General features: G+C 39.6%; 2 protein-coding genes across 2 annotated transcripts in view; both read right to left on the bottom strand.

The window, feature by feature from the left end:
* LOC123959881 (pikachurin-like) overlaps positions 1-398 on the bottom strand; it is a 2,103-nt gene extending 1,705 nt beyond the window's left edge. The window contains exon 1 of the mRNA XM_046034206.1: positions 394-398. Within this exon, the coding sequence (XP_045890162.1) occupies positions 394-398 (5 nt within the window). The remainder of the gene's footprint in view (positions 1-393) is intronic.
* Positions 399-475: 77 nt separating this feature from the next.
* Positions 476-19,636, bottom strand: LOC123960393 (pikachurin). The gene is made up of 21 exons (XM_046035079.1): positions 19,565-19,636; positions 18,954-19,071; positions 18,713-18,848; positions 15,963-16,129; positions 11,317-11,429; positions 10,891-11,138; positions 10,093-10,280; positions 9,837-9,937; positions 9,655-9,755; positions 8,938-9,082; positions 8,521-8,710; positions 7,648-7,773; positions 6,985-7,228; positions 6,773-6,884; positions 5,152-5,268; positions 4,691-4,871; positions 3,282-3,360; positions 3,001-3,144; positions 2,569-2,652; positions 1,897-2,000; positions 476-1,764 (listed from the first exon to the last, which is right to left on the bottom strand). The coding sequence occupies exons 1-21, from the start codon at positions 19,634-19,636 to the stop codon at positions 1,613-1,615; spliced, it is 2,922 nt and encodes a 973-aa protein (XP_045891035.1). The 3' UTR covers positions 476-1,612.
* Positions 19,637-22,206: the final 2,570 nt, after the last annotated feature.

The following is a 22,206-nucleotide window of genomic DNA, read 5'->3' as shown; positions in this document are numbered from 1 at the left end:
AGGGTTATATTAAGGCTTGAGTAATAGTATGTTTTGGGATGTGCACACTCAGCCGGGGTAGTTCCTGCTTGCTCGTTCCATTTCAGTTCCAACCAGGTCAGGCCTTTAGAGAAACCTGGATTATCTCACTAACTTACAAAGTTGGCAGAAAGCATAAACCTAAACTTAAAGTTTTAAATGTATCTTTAGACACATATGCTGACATCACAGATGCTACATCAATGTTTTCCTACAGTCTATGGTTAACAGCTATTTACCAAACATGTTGCGCACAGCCAATACATGCTACATTTTGTACAGTGGATGGGAACCCGACTGATCACCCAGTGGTGGATCACGTCACTCGTGTTCATTCACATTCCACAGTCACATGGTGTATTTCATGGGATGCACCTCATTTGAAATGCCGTTCAAACTTGACACACTTGTTGAAAATGCCACATTCAACCAATGACTATCTCACATTCTTCTCAAACAAATTCAGACTCATTTAATATCTGACAATGTATTACTGGAGTTGTTCTGAGCTCTAACTTTGAAACCAAGGTGTTGCTCTCTCGTGGGAAAAGAATTGTATTTGTGTAAAGCTTAGGCTTTATTAACCTGCACTCAACTGCAAATGCTTAAATACGAGAAAATGTATTTTCTCTGGTGTGAAAACAAAAGCTACAAAGCAGGTCGACTAGAGGGATGAAGTCCACAGTGGTTTCTGTCAAATGATAGTAAGACTGTCACATACAATTTCTCCAGGGTTATGTCTGCTTCACCGTATCAACATCAGACTTTCATGTGACTAGCATCTGAGAGTTCCAAAAAAAAGGAGCATGTAAACTAAAAGAAGAATGTATAAAGAAACACATATTGTGTGCAGCTGACACTCTTCAACACTAGCAACCTCTGAAAAAATTGACATCAATCAGGCTGTCAGAAATGTAGTCTACAGACTGATAATACATCACAAACAAGAATAGAAATTCCACCACAAGAAAAACAACAGAAACCCTCTTGGGCCCAAACCAAAATCCTCTACAAAGAAGTTTATCTCCGCTAGCTGCTCTAGGTCAGGTTCCTGAAACCCTTGTGATGACTCTTGATCCCTCGGATCACTTGGTTCTTCCAGCAATCAAATAAGGATTTACAGTAGAAAAAACGATACAATTGGAATCGTCCCATGAAAAAAATGTCCGAAAAGTTTTTCAAAGACCCTCATTACCCATAACGCTAAGCTTTTTCTCTCTCCTTTTCCAGAGTACTTGTGTTTTGTAATATCCTCTGGTTGTTTTTGCTGTTGCCATGTGTTGAAACAGAGCAATTCATCAAGTTGTTAATGTTAAAATAAAACGTACAACTTGGCAGGCTGGAGTTGATTTGATAACTTTGTACACAGGAGCCACTTAAATGTTTTTATGACTCAGTAACAATGTTGTTAGTCTTTGTCAGTTGAGTTTATACAATGTCAGCCCTGGATTGTTGGACTAAAATTTAATTGTTTTAAGTTGTTTTTCAGTTGGTGCTCGTTAGTCAGTTTCAAGATGGCAAATCAGCTGGCCGAGGTGTTCACTCCAGTTGAAAATGGTGCTGAAAATGGACCTTCAGGTATTGGAGCCATTGTCTAGTTGGAGCAGGTGTTGATGTTCTTGCCGTCAGCAGCATCCTCCACCAGCGCTAAGTGGTAATCAGTGGAGAGTGTAAAGTGGGACACACAGCCCAATAAGCCTCCGATGTACTGTCTGTTTGTGTGAAGAGCTATCTCTTTCATGCCGCCTTCAGGGGGAGAATGTAGAGAAAACCAGTCAAAAGGGGGAGAGAAAATAGAAATGCGGGTGTTAAATCATTGTTTGATCTACAGTACATACACAGTACATTATGGGATTTTGAGCTGTGAACTCTTCCTACCAACGTATAGGGGTCCATTGATATTGAGTTGTCTCATCTTTCCAGGTGACCTGCCTGTTTTTGCGCCATAGTCATCCACTGTCAGCTTCCCTGACTGGCCATCTCTGAAGAGATAAGTGATAAGTGATGGTAAACGTATTAGCAAACTTGAGAAACAGTATACACATTCTGTTATGTAATGTATATATGTGTGTGTGTTATGTGTTAGGGGTTGCTTGTAGGCAGGAAACCACAAGTGATTATCACCTGGCTCTGCAGTTTCCCTCAGCTATACAGAGCATTTTAGCATCTTTTCGCTCTATGCTTTGGTTTTAAAGTCCCCAGCTTTGATTCAGTCTCACCGTTCTCACATCTATAAAAAAACACTACTGTTGTTCCATGTCTGCTGGGTGTGTGAAGAGGCAACTGTTCGTCATATCAACTTTGTTCTGTTGCCCCCAAGTGGACAAAGAAATCAACTCATGCAGCTTTAAGAAGATGTTCCTTTGTTGAGAGGGGATACTCAAGTTTGCACAGCAACACAGGGGAATATAGTACAAAGAGTAAAAAAAATACAGTAAACATGTAGATATATATATATATATATATATATATGTCTGAGTTGTAAAATTAAATGAAAGCAAAACACAGTGATCAACACACTTTTAATAAAATATTCTTTTTAGAGCTTACCTCACAGCTTTGACTCTGTGCCACTTCCCATCACTAAAGGTCCCGTTGACAGCAATGTTAACTGCACCACTGCCAAGGTTATAACTACAACAATATGGAAACACACACAAGGAGCTGAGGTAGTTAGAAAGGCTGCAGCGGGTTCACATTTGTGTGGTACTGCCCACTGAAATCCTGTATCTTTTCCAGTTCATGGCCCTGTCTTTTTAAAGCTCTGCCTCTACTAGGTGCTTAGCTTTCACTACCTTTGGTGGGATCAGTGTCCCTCTCTATCATCCTCTTCCTCTTCTTCCACTAAACTGACCCTATCTCCCTAGCCTTCTATTAAAAAAAGACAGGGAACAGCAACCACGTGCCAAGCAGGACTTGCAGGACTTGTACCTTGACTTGAAATTATTCTTTATCTTCATACTGTCCTACATAAATAAATACCTGAAGATTAGTGCATCATTTTGAAGGCCCATAGACAGGAAGTCGCTGTTGGGTCTCATTGGACTGTCTCCACGCCATAGCAACAGGCCATCCTTGGCCGTGCTCTTAAAACGCATGAAAAGGTTCGTTCTGGACCCAGACACCCTGAAAAAGAAAATTACAAATTAACTTGCTGAACATGTATTGCAAGCACAATTAAAACAAAGACTTTTGCTGTGATAGTAACAAACATCATCAAAACAACATCACAGTCCAATTTGCGCACTCGTTTCACAACCAACCTTTTCAGAATATCTCTGTTGTCATATGTCAGGTAACTTCGGCCAATGAATTGTGGGATCTCGATGGCTTCAGTCACAGCTGGGTAGAGAAAACATTGTATTTACTTCATATTGTCACAAGGTGGCGGCATCAGTATGTACCTAAATACTCAGGCTGAGCTAGAAGACTAAAAGTGAGGAGAAATAAATGAAAGGAACAAAGTACATGTATTGCCAAAGGCATGTTATCATGATGTGCATGTGCTTTTTGAATTCATAGAAGAAAACTTACTGTTCAAACAGTAATTCCCACACTCTGTTCAGTGAAAGCATTAAAACAGAGAAGGCATAGATATAGGCTTAGGGGATTTGGTTGTCCAATATATCATTTAATATGACATTATATGACAACAGTATCCCTGAGAAAAAACATTGGTATTGGTAAACAAATTATTAAAAATTAAAGTTTTAAAAATTAAAGTTAATTGCCACAAAAGACAGACATGACAAAAACAGACTTACATTTACTCATAGTCCTTTCACTAGCAAGGACCACAATCAACATATAAAATTTAATTATTTATTGATTAACAAAACAGAAAGATTTAAGAGGCTTGCAGTTGCTGAATAGACATATGAAAATGTTGTGGGGAAGCTACGATAGGGAAATTTGCCGTAGCACCCAGGCATGACGGACCCCCCCACAAACCTGTGGAGAGGAAGAAGGAGATGAGGAGACTAGACAGACAAAGGGGTGGGCGGGAGGGGTGCACAAAACAAAAGCTAAGAAGAGGAGATGGGATGTGTGGGTATTTATGGAAATGCCGGGAGTGACGTCATTGATGTGTGGCCCCGCTCCTGAAACTCTGTTATTTGCACCAATAAAAGCACATGACAACAGCTTCAAAACTCTTTTTTGTAAACCACACATTGCTTTCAGTGATAAGTATCATCTGATATGATGCTCTCTAATCACAACGCACAACACTGTAAAATGGCAGTTGTTTGAACTCAACCACCAAACCAAACACTGAACTGCTGAACTGCACCCATTTTATATCTGTACTAGTCACAGTATGTATAGTATGTTAACTGATTAAATGAAAAGCATAAAAGGGCCCCAAACATGTGTTACTAGATTGATAACTTACACTGCACATTTACTGTATTGTTTTCTTTTTCTTAGCTTTTTACCATTGCTTTTAATTAAATATTTTACACTGCACTGTAACTTTTATTATGTGTATTTTTTCAATTTCCCTATGTTGCTTTTAAACTTTTTTTATATTTCCCTGTTGCTTTTATGTTTTATGTAAAGCACTTTGAATTACCTTGTTGTTGAAATGTGCTATACAAATAAACTTGCCTTGCCTTAGTATGCCAAAAAAATAAGCCAGATTTTGAAATTGATAAAAATGCACACAACCTACCTTTCTGGCAGTGCTTCCCGTCATACCCAAGGGGGCAGTCACACTCATAACTATCCCACTTTGGCCTGCAGGTCCCTCCATTGGCGCAGGGACTTTCCACACATGGGTGTGCTGAATTTGCTACATTAACTCCACCAGCGGAGCCACTTGTTATTGGGATAGTGCGGTCATTGAGTATGAGCTGGGCAGGTGAAAAGAAACAGACGGAGACAAAGAGGAATAAGAAGGAATAGAAGCTGTGAAAATTAGACACTTGACTCAGATATCAGTTTAGTTGCTGTAAAGATGATATATGCATTGTGATTTTTGACCTACAATTACGCAACACAAAGAAGTATTTTAAAATGAGCAATGATCTTTATTAAACAAAGTGTCAAAGCAACTGTCAGGCCAAGTGAAACTGACTTTATATTAATGATCAAAATGCATTTGTTAGGCACTATGTGTGAATATAGTAATACCTTCTGAATAATTCCAGTGAAAGGTTTTATTACACCCGCTGTCCTCTTGGTTTTATCATATTCTGGTACTCCACCGATATAAAGAGGTGAACTGCAGTTGATCTGAGTGAAAGCTCCCTGGAGAGTAAAAGAAAAGAAATTAGTTAATTATGTCATCTTCCTGTGATCTTCCATATTAAATACTTAAAAGTGCCATTTAGAAAGATCAATTCTGTCTTTGTAAAAGAGAGAATTTGAAGAAACCCTAAAGGTTGATATTTTGCTTTTATTTGTAATCGGTAATTTACTGTGAAAACCTTTTTTTGTAACATGAGTTTAAAGTGGCAGAGGTATATGAAACATTTTTCTCAAGAGCTAGAGGACAAAATGTGGGCCAACATTCACCAGGTGACTCCAAGGGGACATGTTGCTTTGCTTCTGCTGAATATGTTAAAAGGCAAATGTTACTTTCATAGCCTGCAGAACTTACACTGAACAAAATTATAAACGCAACACTTTTGTTTTTGCCCCCATTCACCATGAGCTGAACTCAAAGATCTAAGACTTTCTCTATGTACACAAAAGGCCTGTTTCTCTCCAATATTGTTCACAAATCTGTCAAAATCTGTGTTAGTGAGCACTTCTCCTTTGCCGAGACAATCTGATGCTGATCAGACAGCATAGGTATTGCACAGGTGTGCCTTAAACTGGCCACAATAAAAGTCCACTCGAAAATGTGCAGTTTCACTGTATTGGGGGGGTCCGGAAACCAGTCAGTATCTGGTGTGACCATCATTTGCCTCACACAGTGCAACACATCTCCTTCATGTAGAGTTGACCAGGTTGTTGATTATGTCCTGTGGAATGTTGGTCCACTCAAGACCTCGATGAGGACGATGAGCATGCAGATGAGCTTCCCTGAGATGGTTCCTGACAGTTTGTGCAGAAATTCTTTGGTTATTTAAACCGATTGTTGCAACAGCTGTCTGGGTGGCTGGTTTCAGGTGATCTTGGAGGTGAAGATGCTGGATGTGGAGGTCCTGGTCTGGTGTGGTTACACGTGGTCTGCGGTTGTGAGGCGGGTTGGATGTACTGCCAAATTCTCTGAAATGCCTCTAGAGACAGATTATGGTAGAGAAATGAACATTCAATTCACGGACAACAGCTCTGGTGGACATTCCTGCAGTCAGCGTGCAAATTGCACGCTCCCTCAAAACTTGCAACATCTGTGGCATTGTGCTGTGTGATGGAACTGCACATTTTTGAGTGGCCTTTTATTGTGGCCAGCCTAAGGCACACCTGTGCAATACCCATGCTGTCTGATCAGCATCATGATATGCCACACCTGTGAGATGGATGGATTATCTTGGCAAAGGAGAAGTGCTCACTATCACAGATTTTGACAGATTTGTGAGCAATATTTGAGAGGAATAGGCCTTTTGTGTACATAGAGAAAGTCTTAGATCTCTGAATTCAGTTCCTGATGAACGGGGGCAAAAACAAAAGTGTTGCGTTTATAATTTTGTTCAGTGTAATTGTGTGCAAAGAATAGAAATTAAAAAGAGAGTGGATGAGTTTGTTTTCCTGCCCCCCTGTAGTCAGAAATCACATCATGCAGCATTTAACAACACAAACAAAATACCTCAGCGATTCCTTCCATCGGCCTCTGGCTGTCCACCTGAAGGATACCACTCTTTGCTGTGCGAGATACCCTCAACTCATGCCATGTGTCCAGGCCGATTTGCTGTTCACTCCTGGAGACAGGTCATTAAAAAATATAGGCCATGTAGTTAAAAAATATATTAGCAATAAGAAAGGGAAGGACAAAAGTATGAGAGTGCATATGTTTAGTACCTTATTATAGCTCCTCCAGAGCCGCAGTCAAATCTGAACTCCACATATCTGTCCACCAGGTTGATAGCCAGGAAGTCTCCGCTGCCTGCGTCATCACTGTACAGCAGCGTCCCGTGGGGCATCGATGGTCGAAATGTCAACTCAAACTCCATAAAGGACAGATAACTCTGAGAGGACTGAGGCCACGGGATGACTGCGTATGAAAACACTGTCTCATTGAAGAGAGGTGAGGCCAGTGAGAAACCTGAAGAGTTGAAGAGAATAGAGCAGGAAGGAAGGATTTGAGGAGGCATAAGCATTAAGATGATTGAGAGTGAAGAGGAGGAAAAAGAAGGAAATGGACAGAAAGGACATTGGGAGGAGGAAATGAAAGTGGAAGGTTATATTGCATGAAAGCTGGTCTAACATGCAATCAATCCCACTACCTCTAAATATGAAATAATAATCCTCATCTCAACCAATTTTCCTTTGCATTGCACTCAAATGTTCAGTAATTACCTCAAAAGGTCTGTGTGACAATCTATGACAGCCAGTAAGAAGAAACCACAAAGGGATTTGACTTTCTACTTTCAGAGTGGTATAAAACTCCTCTTGTAAACAAGACAAGTGTGTGTGTTTTTGTGTGTGGGTGTGAGAAAAAAAAGAAAAATAGAGGTGACTCACTCTCTTCACAAAGTGTTCCCCTGAAGCCGAGTGGGCATAGACAAATGTAGCCATCGGCACGGTTTGCAAAGCAGACTCCATCATTGGCACAGCTGACCAGGTCACATACACTGTCACTGCACTCACCTGGCACAGAGTGGCATGGAGATATAAGGTGATTAGGGTACACTCACAATGTGTATCTACTGTATATAGATAATAAACATTGTTGTTTTGTACATACTGAAATTAAGCTTACTGCAGCATAACAGAAAGTTTACATCATGAAATTAAAAAGCTTTGGCTATTTTATGCAGCTTTCAAAGCAATTTTTACTTTTTCTTGCACCAAATAGTTGAAGCTCTTACCACATTTAGAAAATAACGTTCTGCAAAATTCTCTGAGATGATTAGCCATACATGCCTGTTTCCTGCTTAAATGATGAATTGCCTAAAAGCCCATTATTAAAAGGCATTTGTTTTCTGATTGTGATATTTCTTTGATCTCAAGTGGTGGCTCGCATTTTTTTCTTTTTATTTATTCATTTCATAAATTGTTTATATATATATCTTTTCTTATGTTTTTTGTTTTGTTACAGGCTGCAGCTGCCTGGTGCTTTAATCAAAGGATCATTTTTTAAACAAACACAAATGACAGTAGCTCCAGGCAATTAGAAAATGTTGTCATCCCAATTCAAATGGAGCCCTCTAACTTTATTACAATTATTTGTGTAAGTCCAAAATAAGTAGTTTCCCCTTACAGAGGCAAAACTAAAACTGTTACTTATCTGAGCACCACAACCTAAGATCCAGTGCATTATGGGTAGCATGGATACAAATTATCTTCCACAGGCAGCAGCCAAAGACAAACAAATTCATTACACAAACTCCTCACCTATGTCTGCTCCACTCAGAGCTCTGCCCAGAGGCCAGGGTCTGATGTCTGCGGCCTTGTTGTTGATGGTCAGACTTTGAATGCAGCCATAAAAGCCCCGATTTGTCCCTGTCGCCCTGACTAGCCAATAAGTGCTCGGGGATCCACCCACATACAGCGGGGAGCGGAAAGTGATCTTAGTGTACTGGCCCTGAAAGAGTAAAGAGAACAAAATGTGCTTTTTAACAGCAAAAACACTTTGAGGCTGGTCCACAAACTGAATGGACTGAAAGCAAATACTTTCACATACTGTTTTATTAAAATAAACACTGGCATATAGAAGAAGAGATACCCATATTTAAATAAAATTATCTAATATCAGATAGGAAAAATATTATGTTAAGCCATTATCTTATCACCTGTATGTGTTACTGTTACCTGTGAGCGTCCAGATATGGGGGTGTCGTTGTCCATACGCAGCCAGCCGCTCATGCCATCTCTGAAGATGGTGACTGTGTGCCACTGACCAACAACAATACGACTCTCACTGACTATTTGAGCTGCTCCTGTACCACAGTTAAACCTGAGTGACACAAAGTGCTGTAATAAGCACAAATTGTACGCATCTTTTAACTATTTAACTCAAATTTCCCATTTATATCTCTCTATATATTTTTTTATTGACTTTTTCCGCCTTATTTCACAGAACAACAATTCTCTATGTGCTTGTTCTAATGCCTCACTGAAGATATATTGTGCTTACACTGAGAGAAATATTCAAGACACAATGAAATCAAATGGAACAGTTTTATGAATGTCTGTAAAAAAAAAAAAAAAAAAATTCATTTCTGAGTTATGAATGTTTCCAAACTAAATGAAATACATCGGCCATCATGGTTCTGTTTACATCCCCCATACACTGGTTTATACAAGCAGTTTGTCAGTTTTCCTCTTTGATGCTTTAAAATAATTGTTTTGTGGCATTAATGAAACTTTTTTTTCTGAAAAACACACATCTTTTACAATCAAAGTTTCTTATAACCAACAGTGTGTGGCAGTTAACATAATTTTAAAGTTGTGTATGCTGTGTTTGTCCACCAGGCAGACCTGTCAGAATCTCAACCAGTGAGTGAAGTTAGTTACTGATTTCATCACCTGTAGTGCAGCTTGCCTCGCACCAGAGCCAAAGAGGTAAAGTCTCCACGGCCGTGTTCATTCTCTCCACAGTATAGCAACAAGCCATCCTCAGAGTCTGCCTGTACCACAGAGAAACTGTTTCAAAGCTCTTTTCACGCTTTTGAAAGACAGCGGTGGAAAAAAAAGTGATGGAGCTTTACCTTGAACTCCAAAGTGATCTGAAAGGTCTGGTAAGAGTTCTTCAAGGGTTCAAAGGTCATGTGAGAGTATCCATAGAACCTGGGAAAGTTCACCGGTACCACTGAAGAAGAACAGAGGATAAAATGTAATGAATTTATGCTTGTTGGTACAAAAGTTGGACGTGGTACACCACACAATTGACAGCTGTCTCATCAGAGCACTTTTTGACTGCTAAGCTCTTTTACTAAGGCTTGTACCCAACGGCACTCCCCTCACCCTCAGAGCATGTGTCCCCTCTTCGTCCAAGGTTGCAGTGGCAGCGTGAGCCTCCGCTGTCGTAATCACTGAGACAGAAGCTGTCGGGGGGGCACACCGTATCATCGCAGGTCAGGTCATACACACGAGGTTCCTCACCTTTCCAGGGGGACATGGTTGGGGTGGTCGTGGTGGTTGGGAAAGTGATTCTAAGGTGGATCAGAAGAGGAAGAAAGATAAAAAACTTTAGTGTTCCGTTTTCAGAGAAAACACGGTTTTCACAGCTCATAGTCAGTGGTATAGCTAATAAATATGTTTTACCTTCAAATGCAATTTTCTGCTCTGTCCTCAGGTTTTACTGAAGCACATTTCAATTTCTAAATTGCCCATTTTCCTCAGAGATACTCGGAGATATATTTTTATGAAAATAATCCAACAGATCAAACAGCAAAAAGCATAATGTTCACCTAAATGCAAGAGAACCGTCATAAGGTTTGCTGCCCTTAATGACATGCTGTACATCACAACAAACAGAATGACAGCTCACTGCTCCAGTCACCATCTTTATCAAATAACTAAGTGGCAGAGCATGAAAAAGGTAAAGTGTAGGTAGCTTTTAGAAGAAAGCAGAAAGCCAGGAGAGACAGCAATCTATCAAGTGTAACAGCAATAAGAAACTTAAGGAATTACCTGTAAACGTTGAAGTTTTTCTTTAAAAGAGAGGCCATTACCTCATCCAGTTACTGATAAACAGCAGTTACATCTAAAACGGATTAATTCAGTAAAACCAATATCAAGGTCAACCAAGTCACATCTTACCTGGTGGTGGTAAGTGGGGCAGTAGTTGTGGTGTCAGTAGTGGTACTGGGCTCTGAGCTGGTTGAGAAAACCAGATCTGTGAAGTCTCGGAAGATGGATGAGGTGGTGGAGAAAGCAGGAGGGGCAGTGATGTTGGAGGGAGCGATGGTGTTCATACGGTAAACAACGTTCCGACCAGACGACGGACCAGAGCGTGAACGGAGCTGGGACTTCTTGTTGTCCTGATTGGTAACTGGGAGTGGCTTCAACTAGTGAAAGGACAGAGGACAGAAATTAAAGAAAAAGAATGATAGAGAAATAAACATGTAAGGATGTAATAAACATGTAATTTCCTTTCCACTAATGTTTTGAGTTGTTAAATTTCATTTACAAGGTTAAAAACACTTAAAATATTTTCCCACCCAGCTGTGATACGTAATAACCCACCTCTTCAATGAATATATCATAATCAGAGTCATCAATGTCGAAGCCATCTTCATCTTTGAGCCTTGAATCTGTGATGTAACGCCCATAATCACCACTGCCAACATCTGATGCACCTGTTTGGGATTTCAAAAACGACACAAGATTTTTTTTTTACATGTTTTTAAAGATTTCATTATTTGATGTCAGTTGTAAAAAACAAAAAACAACAACAACAAAAAAAACACAGGACGATTGTGGTGAAATGGATGAAGAGTCAAAAAAAATTGGTCGAATGATGAAATACAAGTCAGTGGTTAGTAAATACACTATGTAGTGAACAACGGTGTGGATTTGTGCATTTTACATTGAATAAATTTGGAGCTACCCTAAATTCCTTTCTCCTCCCCAGAGAAGAAGGGGAGGGGTCAAAGTTGCTTTCTCTAAGTGCTATCCCGACCATAAAACTGGCACCTTTTTGATTCCGAAGCTGATAACGCGGGGCCTGACTGTTAAACTGACAAAGGGACACGAACCAGCCATTGGCATTTCCCTAAACAGCCTATCAAAACTGGCCCCCCACACACGTTTCCGTGGCAACTGACCTTATTCTTTGTTTATTACCACATCAAAAAGGAACCTGAGCTCCCCCAAGTGGACGAAATAAGTATTACATGTCCTCATCGGAAATGCCGTTAAATGTATAAATATCCTGACCAATAATGTGACAATTGTTTCCTGTTACCAAATGCTTAGAACAGTACAACCGTTCAACCATTGAGGTTCGATTGTGGAAAATATTTGATTATAATACGTGCAAATAGATTTCTTTTCTTTAGACATGAAGTTTAGAAAGGCAGTCCCTTGGGAAACCTGAGACGCCCCCTGGGGAACCACGCCCCAGGCAACAAAAGAGCGACACTCGACCACGCGCGTTCTCTTCTCTTCGCGCCCGCCATATCTTCCACTCTGCTCTGCTCGCTCGAACAAAATAGGCCTTTTGTTCGCCTGAAGCTACACACCTGAAGTGCCGCGACATCGATCTGCCTTCAGTTTGTTTTATTTTCTTTATTTCTTTTGTTTGTTAAAGTTATCAGTCCGTTAAGTTACACTGGACTAATTCAGGAACGACCAAGTTCCATTTTAAGCCTTTTCGTCGAGCCAACTTCACCGAGGTCAGACCAAGCCACGTGGCCAGCTACAACGAAGGAAACCTGAAAACAGCCGAATTGCCAGACGGAGGAGGCGTTTTCAATCAGACACGGAAAACCCCGGAGAATCCCTAGCAAAAAGCCAGGATCGGCAGCTAGCGTGGGACCCGTGCAACAGGCCAAAAGCAGGCTGTCGACAAGCAGTAAGACTTAACACACGATCTGTGATCAGATATGTCCATTTTAACTCCTAAATTATATCATTAGTTTACTTTCATTAGTTCTTCTATGCCGTATGAGTCAAATGCTTCCCACAATCGAACCTCCAGGCTCATTGTTCAGCAAATGTTTATGTTCCCTGTATCCAACCATCTTTTTATCACCTTAGTTAGAGAATAAATTTACTGTAATATAATCAAGAGCTGTGTGTGTTGCCTATTTCTAGTTCCTACCAAGAGAATTGACCCTTTAGATATGAGACTGACTGACTTATTTAAGATAATTGAGCGATTATTAACTAACTGATCACTAGTAATAATTGTATAATTATTCAACTAACTACCTAGAGGTCCGGAGACTCTAGGATTATAACAACTCCGGTGGTGCCCTTAACGAGGAAAAATTTGATTTTATGAATCTTCAATTATGAATTCATAATTGGGTATCAATTCTCATAAATTTATTAAAATGCATAACTAAAAATAAATTTAGGTCTGCTACAACTAAATGCTGGTTAGATCATCAGAGAACAAGAAGCAATGGGGGTGGCACCACAAATACACTGTAAAGTCCAAATTAACTACTAGTTTCTTCTTGAAAATCAAACATTTCCATCAGTATTACAGAAAAATAACAATGACAATGAAAATGGCACCAACAACAAACAACCATGCTGTCCAGTTCATATGAAGAGATGATGTGGCTGTACTGTGGTTATGACCGCGTTCCTATGATGAATGACCATGATCACTGATGATGCTTTGATGATCACAGACATTAAATAGGGGTAACAGCTTCTGGCCCAGTGGTTCTACCTGTTAGCCTGTACGCAGGCTGCTGCAGCACGTACCGAAACATGTCTCCTCGATACAGAACGGCAGCTCGTAATGTACAAAGACAAATCCAGATAGTGAATACAGTGAACATGTTTTTTTGGTTAGCTACTGCAATTGCAGCTTATGTATTTTACCGACCTCCTTAATTAATCAGTAAAAAATTGTTCCAATATAAAAAGCTGAATACAACTTGACTGGTTTTCGGTAAGATAAATAAAAGACATCTTAACTAGTTATCCCCTTTATTAAGACCTTGCATTAATGTTATATTCGGTACATATATGTTGGATGAAAGAATATAACTTCTATTTGAATCTCATGTATGTTGTACAAATTTGTGTAAAGGTTGTGTAAAATGAGTGTAAAATATTAAAAAATTAATTTCAACAAAATAAAGTACAAAAATATGGAAAAACAGTGTATGTTTAATGTGACAACCCCCTTGCCATCCACTCTACCTTGAGGAAGCCTAATCTTAGCTTACATTACAACATGCCCTCCTCCCTCTTGTCTCCTTGCTCTTCCACTTCCCCATCCACAGTATCAAATACACAAAGTTCACTATGCTGCTAGTTAAGCAAGGGAATTGAAATATACGTTAACTGTTTACTTAATCAAATATCTCATAGAAACTTAACTATTAAGCCTGAATGGATGTCAAGATTTAAAGTGCTAATTAGCACAGCACTAAATCCTGAATACTGAGTGCTGGCATACAGGGAGGGGGGATTGCAAAAAAGCCCTCAGCAAACTAATCTTCTGTTGTGTAACAATCCATAACACCAAGTCTCCAACCTCTAAACACACACACACACACACACACACACACACACACAGACACAAAAACTGTCACAGTATGTCAGTCAGTCATTCAAGCCCACCCCCACTGTTCACTCAAGCATCGATGCATTATGTGCATGCGTGTGTGTGTGTATCCACCAGGGGTGTGGATGGGCAGAAAAGGGGTCTGGCATCCCGTCCTTAATCCCATCTGCTGAGACTCGGACGTAACCGGCTTTTATCCCCTGCTAAGAAATCACGCTTCTTTGTCTCTTCGTTTCTGTCCGTCTGTCTGTCTGTCTGTGTCTGTCGAACTGGCTCATTTTGATCTGGTTTCATGTAACTTTCATTGCCATCATTCTCAGCAACCGCTTCCTAATATTATCTCTCTCCCTGTCAACCTCACTAGCTCTGTCTCTCTGTCTCTGAGCAGTGTAGCAGGACTTAGGGCACTTAATTCAATCAGAGCAGTTTACAACGGTTTGACAGCTAGTTTGACTTAACGTGTGAACCAGAAGCTTTCTAGAGTCAGCGACGTGGTGTGTAGGTCACAGAAAAAAAGTCATAATGTGATTGCGTCTACATGGCTCTTTTATTTTAATAGTCATATATAATCATACCCTTAAAGCCTGATAAGCATCCACTCACACACATACAATCACACACACACAGGCCCGAGAGTAACATTATGCCCACAAATTTGTAGGTAAAATTGCTTGAATGTCATAGTCCTCAATCCATCAAGACATTGCTGCATGTATGTGTATGTACGACCTGTGTGAATGTGTGTGTGTGTGTGTGTGTGTGTGTGTGTGTGTGTGTGCTTTAATATCAATCAGTCCTGACTCTCCCCCTCCCCCGTGTACCACCAGCAGTGGACTACATCAACAATAATAAAGTAAATGACTCTGTTGCTCTCTGTCTCCATCATCCAGGGCTCCAGTCAGAAAAGCAACTGACACACTGGCAGGTGTTGTCCTACATTCAAGCAAATACTGAAAGAGGCAAACTGTCAGACCTGAAATAAATGATTTTATTCATTTTCACTTGTGTGTTCACACTCTCTTCACATGATGATTTGAGGAGGTTTTCTGAGCCTCCCAAAGACCAACAAAACACAGAAATTTGGAAAAAGTGTATTCAAAATGACAAGAATATTATATTGTGAAATTACATGAGATGTGACATCTTTTATAATCTTTTATCTTTTGTGCTTTATCTCCAGGCCAAAAATTATCAGCTTCATATTTTCATTTAGAAAGTTGGGCTAGGGTCAGACAGAAAGGTAAGATGTGAAGATACAATAAAGGTAGCACATTTTGTAATGCAGAATGAAGTTCTAATGGTTGTCTTTACATGTTGTTTGCAAATGATGCGAGATACAGTTTCTAAAACTTGTTTCACACTATGGGGAGAAAATTGTGACTGTCTCCACAGTAACGTTGGGATTTATACAGTGCGGTTGGACATGATAAATGTTTTATTGTGATGATAACTTTGGTGATGCAAAAATTAAGTATAAGCAGCGTCTGTTTAGTTCTATATGGGTGTATTGTTGAAACTAAACTGAAACTGACTTTGTTTTGAACTGTGATTGAAACCAGACTAACGAGGGAGCTGAGATTGAGCTCTCCTGGCTGTCAAATCATAGCACGTTGGCTCAGAGATCAACATTTGGCCTTACCGAGAGTGCGCACAGGGTTGTTGATCTGGCTGGGTGGGCTAGCTCCATGCACGTTGACTGCCCTGACAACAAACTGGTACTCTGTTTCAGGTAATAACCCCTTCAAAACCATGGAGTTAGTCTCAATGGGCTCACGAATGTACGTCCACTCCGTGTCCATTTCTGGCCTGTGAAACGACAAAATAACTTGTTTAGGTTTTGTTTTCTGATATTTCAATCACTAACAACATGTGTATTGTGGATGATGATATGATTTTGCAGGAATTCTCCTGCTGGTGTTCCTGCAAAGTCTATAAGTGACTACAAAGAGTATGATTACTACAGACTGTATACAGAATTCATATTCACGAAAATGCAGAATAATCTTTCAAACACAATATAACAACCAATTGATTGAGATGGGGTGTTTTTTTCATTATGTTCCAATTTTTCAGGGTCCTTTAAGTATTATTTTCAGCTTTAATCAGAGCATTGGTTTGGGTAAAAACAGTGAAGCAAAAAACTAAATGATGAACTCCTGAACTTTCTTTTTCCTGCCTATCATCTCCAGCTGCCATATTTTTGCGCTGATTCTGGGCGCCTGGAGCCACAACTATCTGTTGAATAGGGTCATCTTCACCACTACTCAATGTCTCTCTTCAGCAAGGCCTCTTTTGATGTAAGGGGAGAAAGATCTGCCTCTGAGATGGCCCTTCTGTGTGGAAAGAAATGCCCCTGCTTGCAAAAACAGACACTTATTCATGTCTACTCTGTCACAGTGACAGTTTCTCTGCCTCTGTCTCTCTCTCTGTCTCACTGCCTTTGCTCAGTCACAGGGTGTTAACTCTGCATGAAGCGCAACACTACTGTGTTTTTTTAAGCTTGTTTCATTTTCTATCTTTACAACTTTTTTCTTTTAAACAGTTATTATAGGGGCATTTTTAAATTATTACTGACTTTTTTTTCATTTGTGTCTGGCAAATCATCAGAGGACTCCAGGCAAATTATTTCTGACCTCAACTTCCTTGACACTGTAGCCTGAGGACTCGTCTAGGGACATGGAGACATGGCATATGTGTGTGTGTGCATATACTGTTTATGTGTGTGTAAGGCTGAACACTCCCAGCAGAGAATGAAATTCATTCTTTCATGTGTCCCAACTGACCCTTGAGTCAAACACAAATGGTTACATTAAGCAGACCAGTAGAGGCCATATGAAATTCACTGTAAAAGAGATCTGTGTGTTATGTATTACTGTATAGCAGAGGTGGAACCAAGTCATCGTTTTGCAAGTCACAAGACATTGCACTCAAGTCCCAAGTCAAGACTGACAAGCCCCAAGTCCCAAGTACTAAACTCTGTGTTTCAAGTTGTAAACATGTCATTAGACCCCCGCATATGCAAACAAAATTATCTTTGGTATAATTTTTTTCCAAGTGGTGTGTAGCAACATAACATTCTTCATGGTTCTCTCCTGCAACTTTATTGGATGCTGTTGGATTGGTTCAAACAAAGTGGATCAGGGGAATTTGGTGTCAACTTGCTGGGAATGAGTAGCATTCGTGATTCATGATGAAATAAAGGAAAATGAAGTGATTCATGGCACACTTTTTAAATAACATACTTTTTAATCTCTGGAAGGTATCAAGTATTTTTAAATCAAAAGGCTCAAGTTGAGTTGATCAAAGTTGTGGACAAGCACAGAAACGTCGGGAAAGCTATAACTTCCTCACACAAGTCCTTTTTTGAATTTGTCAAGTCGAGTCATTAGGTTTGTGACGATGTGAGTCTGTTAAACTTCCGTTATTTTAACTTTAAAGGTTGAAAAAGCCTAATTTATATTCTGTGTCTACTTATTATATTTATTATATTATTCTTATACATAAGAAGGTGTTTAAATTGAGATAGTTCAACATTTTGGAAAATACTCTTTATTTGCTTTCTTGCTAAGAGTTAGATGAGAAGATCGATATGACTCTCATACCTACTTATCAACATTGCCGGTAAAGCCAGGAGTCAATCATTTTAGCTTAGCATAAAGACTGGAAGCAGTGGGAAGCAACTAGCTTGACTCACTTCAAAGGTTCAAAAGCCCTACTAGAACCTCTAAAGCTCACAAATTAACATGTTGCATCTAGTTTGTTTAGTTTGTTGTTTAGTTTTGGTTTTAAAGGAAGTGTCCACTGGTTGTCTGGAAACCTCACAGTGACAGCAAAACCCTCAGAAGCCACTGCACACGGCCAAAATATAGTCCCAGTGTAACAGAAGCCAGAGAGGTTGTGCAGTGGTCCGCCTCCCGTTCGAGTCAGGACCTTGCAGTTCAACTTGGGGCCAGTTACACCAGCACAGAACCTCAAACAAGTCCAGTTGCCCTTGATTTTAACCCACTTCGGAGAATCTTCAGACATGATAATTCCTCTTAAAACCACAACTGTTTTTTAAGTTTCAGTTTCTGTACAGATATAAATATACAAACAGTCTTAAGCTAACCAGCTGCAGGCTCCAGCTGCATATTTACCATACAGACATGAGAGGGGTACTGATCTTCTTCTCTAACTCTCAGCAAGAATGTGAATGCATGTATTTCCCAAAATCTATCTGAGTAGAATTTGGGTTTGATCAATGTTTGGCCACACAACTAACACTTGCACCAATGGACCCATCAAGTGAGTTGTTAAATAAGCTACGTGGTAGCAGTGTTTTGGGAAAAGGCCAATGTTTAATAAACAAAGTTTTATTAATTGCATTCTGATCAATCAATTATGACTGACCTGATGTAAGCCACCAAGAAGTGAAGGACAGGTGCGCTTCCCTCACTCTCTCCTTGCTGCCATGACAACGCCAGCTCTGTGTCAGATACAGCCATGACAACCGGCTGAGTGGGGGGAGATGGGGGCATGCACATTTCTAATGGAACAGAAAGAAATTGAAATTAGTGACTTCAGAACACTACTACAGTAGAAATAATAGCATCCACTGTAAAATGGGCTCCTACCACTCACGTATTCTTACCATGTGAAGCAGTGCTGATGTCTCTGGGCATGCTTGGTCTGCCTTCACCTGCCCAACCATACGCTCCAACAGTGACTCTGTACTTAGTGTTCACCTTTAGGTTAAAAATGTCCACATCCTTGAAGGCGGCATATAGGGGAGTCAGGGTAGAGTTACAGATAGACATGGAAAAATAAGCAAGAGTACATCAGCGTGGATGGCTAGAGGAAGAGAAAGGGGACAAATAATATATAAAAAATACAAGGGGCAGTAAGAAAAAGAAGGAAAGATGTTGGAAGAAGAGAATGCTAAATTACTGATCGGGAATTATTTCAGAATATAAGTAGAGTAACTGTGATACTCACAAAGCTTGCTTGTCCGTCAAATTGCCCCTTGAAAATAAGAGCAGAGGTATCTATAAACGTCTTATCAGGGTAATACTGCTTTTGAAGCATGTTGTTTTTCAGTGTACTAATAAAGCAGCACTGCAAAGATTTTGTTGGCTATACCACAGCGGAGAGGCAGATCAAATTTGGGTGGTGGTTTTTATGGAAATTGTGACATTTCTTTCTAAACATGTTCACCACTGATTTCCAAGTGAGAGATTAAAGGTTAAAAGTCAGTGTACTCACAGTGGTCAGCATGTCCAAGCTGAGAGGCACCTCCATTAAAGACGCTGTACCCACTGGGCGTCCATTCCTCATCTCTGTATAGAAGACCTGAAAATCATACACAGATTGTCAAAGACAAAGACACATACAAACACATTTTTACATGACAATCTGTCATATCCTTACTGTTTCAATCAAACATATTTTTGAAGTGTTGGGTTTGACAGGCTCCCATAAATGTGATGTTTGTTATGTTGGATCAAAGCACCATTTTCTTAACCTTTCAGCTCTTATATTATCAAGACATGGCAGTGACAATGTCAACACGGCATAATGAGGAGGAAATACTACGAGGAAACAGGATTATTTATGAACTTTCAAAGTGATTGGCCAAATGAACGCACATGTTTATCTGTGAGTCGTGGGGAAGCTAGGTAGCGGACTAATCCTCTTAGTGCAGACATATGGTCAAAAGCAGAGCACACACAGTCACACTGATCCACACTTTGTTAATGGTTGACTCAAAACAAACACAAGAGAGGAAGGAAGAAAGGAAAGAAGGAAGGAAACTGGGTTCTGCTAAGACATTATTATTCATTCTAAATATATTTTTTTAAATGAAACATACAAGAGGACAAACAAAAGAGATGGACACGTCAGAATGAAAAAGGAAAGGAGAGACTCCTTTTTCAATTCAGCATTCAGTCCACTTTATGCAAAAACAATACACAATACCAGTACAAATCTATCATTGCATATCATTATATTTATGTCCATTTTGGTCAACCACGAAAACCAATTCCCGCTTTGATGCAGAGATTCCCTAGAGCCACGCAAAAACTCCAGTGACAAGGAACTAAATAAAGATTTGTGACCATGTCTTCCAGAGCTATATTGCCCGAGGAAAATCATAAATTTGGCAGTGAAGGGGTTCCATCAAAACAGCAAAATTTCAAAATATCAATCTAGTCCTCAAGGCCATCTTGCTGGACATATTTGACAGGCACTTTAAGAGCAAGAGGGAAAAAATGGTGGCGCCCACCCACATCAGTGGCTTGCAGAGGGACATGGCTAGATATTTTCTTTTTCTCTTAGTTTTGAACAGTTTTTCTGGATCAATATAGCAGGTGTTGCCTCTGATTTTCTTTAAATTAGTATGTAGCCTATCAAGTAGGCCATCATGCAAAAATGGCAGCAGGCAGACCTAAGCAATAACCACCCTACAACCAAAGACAACTGGATTACAATTATTGGTGATATAAAATATACTATATCTATATATGAATAGACTAATATCAACAACATGTTAAAAAAAACTGAAAGAAATGGAACACATTATAACTATATTTCATTAAAAATTGTTTAATATCTGCCATAAAATTTAGCAGTCACACTCAAATGAAAATAATACATAGAGTATTGCCACATCTGTTTTATGATTTCATGTAAAATCACAGTTTGTGACTACCTTGTATCCTGTGATGGTGCTCACATGTCGCCGGGGCATCTTCCATCGTACACTAAAGGCGGTACAGTTGATTGTCTCCAGCTGGATGTCTAATGGAGGACTCAGACGATCTGGTTTATACAAACACACAGAAAGACACAGTGAGGAAAACAGAAGATGTACAAGCGGGAAAGTATCATCGTGACTGGGCATAAGTAACTGGGCAAACTGTTCATTTGATTTGTTAGCTGTGATGGATTACTGAACCAAGACGCAATTAATGTTAAATTTATTGTACATGGCAGCTTGAGACCAATCTGTAAAACGTCATGTGATGTTTTTTAGCATCTCAGCATCTTCCAAGATCAGCATAAAATATTAAACTTAACTTAATTACTGCTGTAATTGATGTATTTACATTAACAGTGGCTCAAATGTGATATGTGCACAGTTAATTATTACTCAGCTCTAGAGTTCCTCTCACCTTCTGTTTTAGCGTTTTAGAGTCTTTCAGTTCATTGTTTTGGTTTTCCAGCCCACTGTTTTTGTCACTGTCAGCGCTCTCTTTCAGCATAATTTCAAAAAGCTCTGAAAAACACACTTTTAGCAACAAACAGCTGACTGACAGAGTTATAGAGCGAATATAACTGGGGAGCACAGTGAAGCCAGAAATTTCCCTTAGGTGTTGGTGGACCCCAAAACTGGGCAAAAATGAGAGTAAATATTAGTCTAGATTCACCAGGTGGCCAGAAACTCAGCTTGAGATGAATGGTGACGTTGCTCTGTATATGCTGGATGTTTAAATGGCTTGCAAACATTCATCAATGAAAATGTGAGAATGTTGTGTTTCTCACGCAGCGGGCAATAAAATGTCTTAAGGGAAGCTTAATAAAGATAAAATACTTTGAACACACCTTTACAACTTCAAACGTCATCCTTGGGAAAATTACTTTTAGAAAAAGTATATCAATTGAAAACGAATTTTAGCTGTTTTCAGAAGAATAAAGAGGTTGCACTCTGTGAAATAAATTGGCTGCCTATTATATATAAATGATTTGTCAATAGTTCCATGAGTTTTGAACAAAAGCAAGTCGTTGCAATAGCCAATGATAATCCCAACAGAACCTACACCGTAATTTAGCTTAGTCTATTTGAAGGTGCAAAAAGGACCGTTTAAAATGATATAACCTTTAGCTTGATGAGCGTGGCTGATAAT

The sequence above is a fragment of the Micropterus dolomieu genome, linkage group LG21 (genome assembly GCF_021292245.1).
Source record: "Micropterus dolomieu isolate WLL.071019.BEF.003 ecotype Adirondacks linkage group LG21, ASM2129224v1, whole genome shotgun sequence".
NCBI lineage: Eukaryota > Metazoa > Chordata > Actinopteri > Centrarchiformes > Centrarchidae > Micropterus > Micropterus dolomieu.
This window is presented reverse-complemented; position numbering and strand designations above follow the sequence as displayed.

Excerpts from the sequence above, each read along its gene's own strand:
- LOC123960393 (XM_046035079.1), bottom strand. The coding sequence starts at position 19,636 with ATGAGGAATGGACGCCCAGTGGGTACAGCGTCTTTAATGGAGGTGCCT. Across the intron at positions 11,139-11,316 it reads ATGATATATTCATTGAAGAG|TTGAAGCCACTCCCAGTTAC; the intron begins GTGGGTTATTAC and ends TCCTTTCACTAG. Across the intron at positions 9,938-10,092 it reads AGGGGACACATGCTCTGAGG|TGGTACCGGTGAACTTTCCC; the intron begins GTGAGGGGAGTG and ends GTTCTTCTTCAG.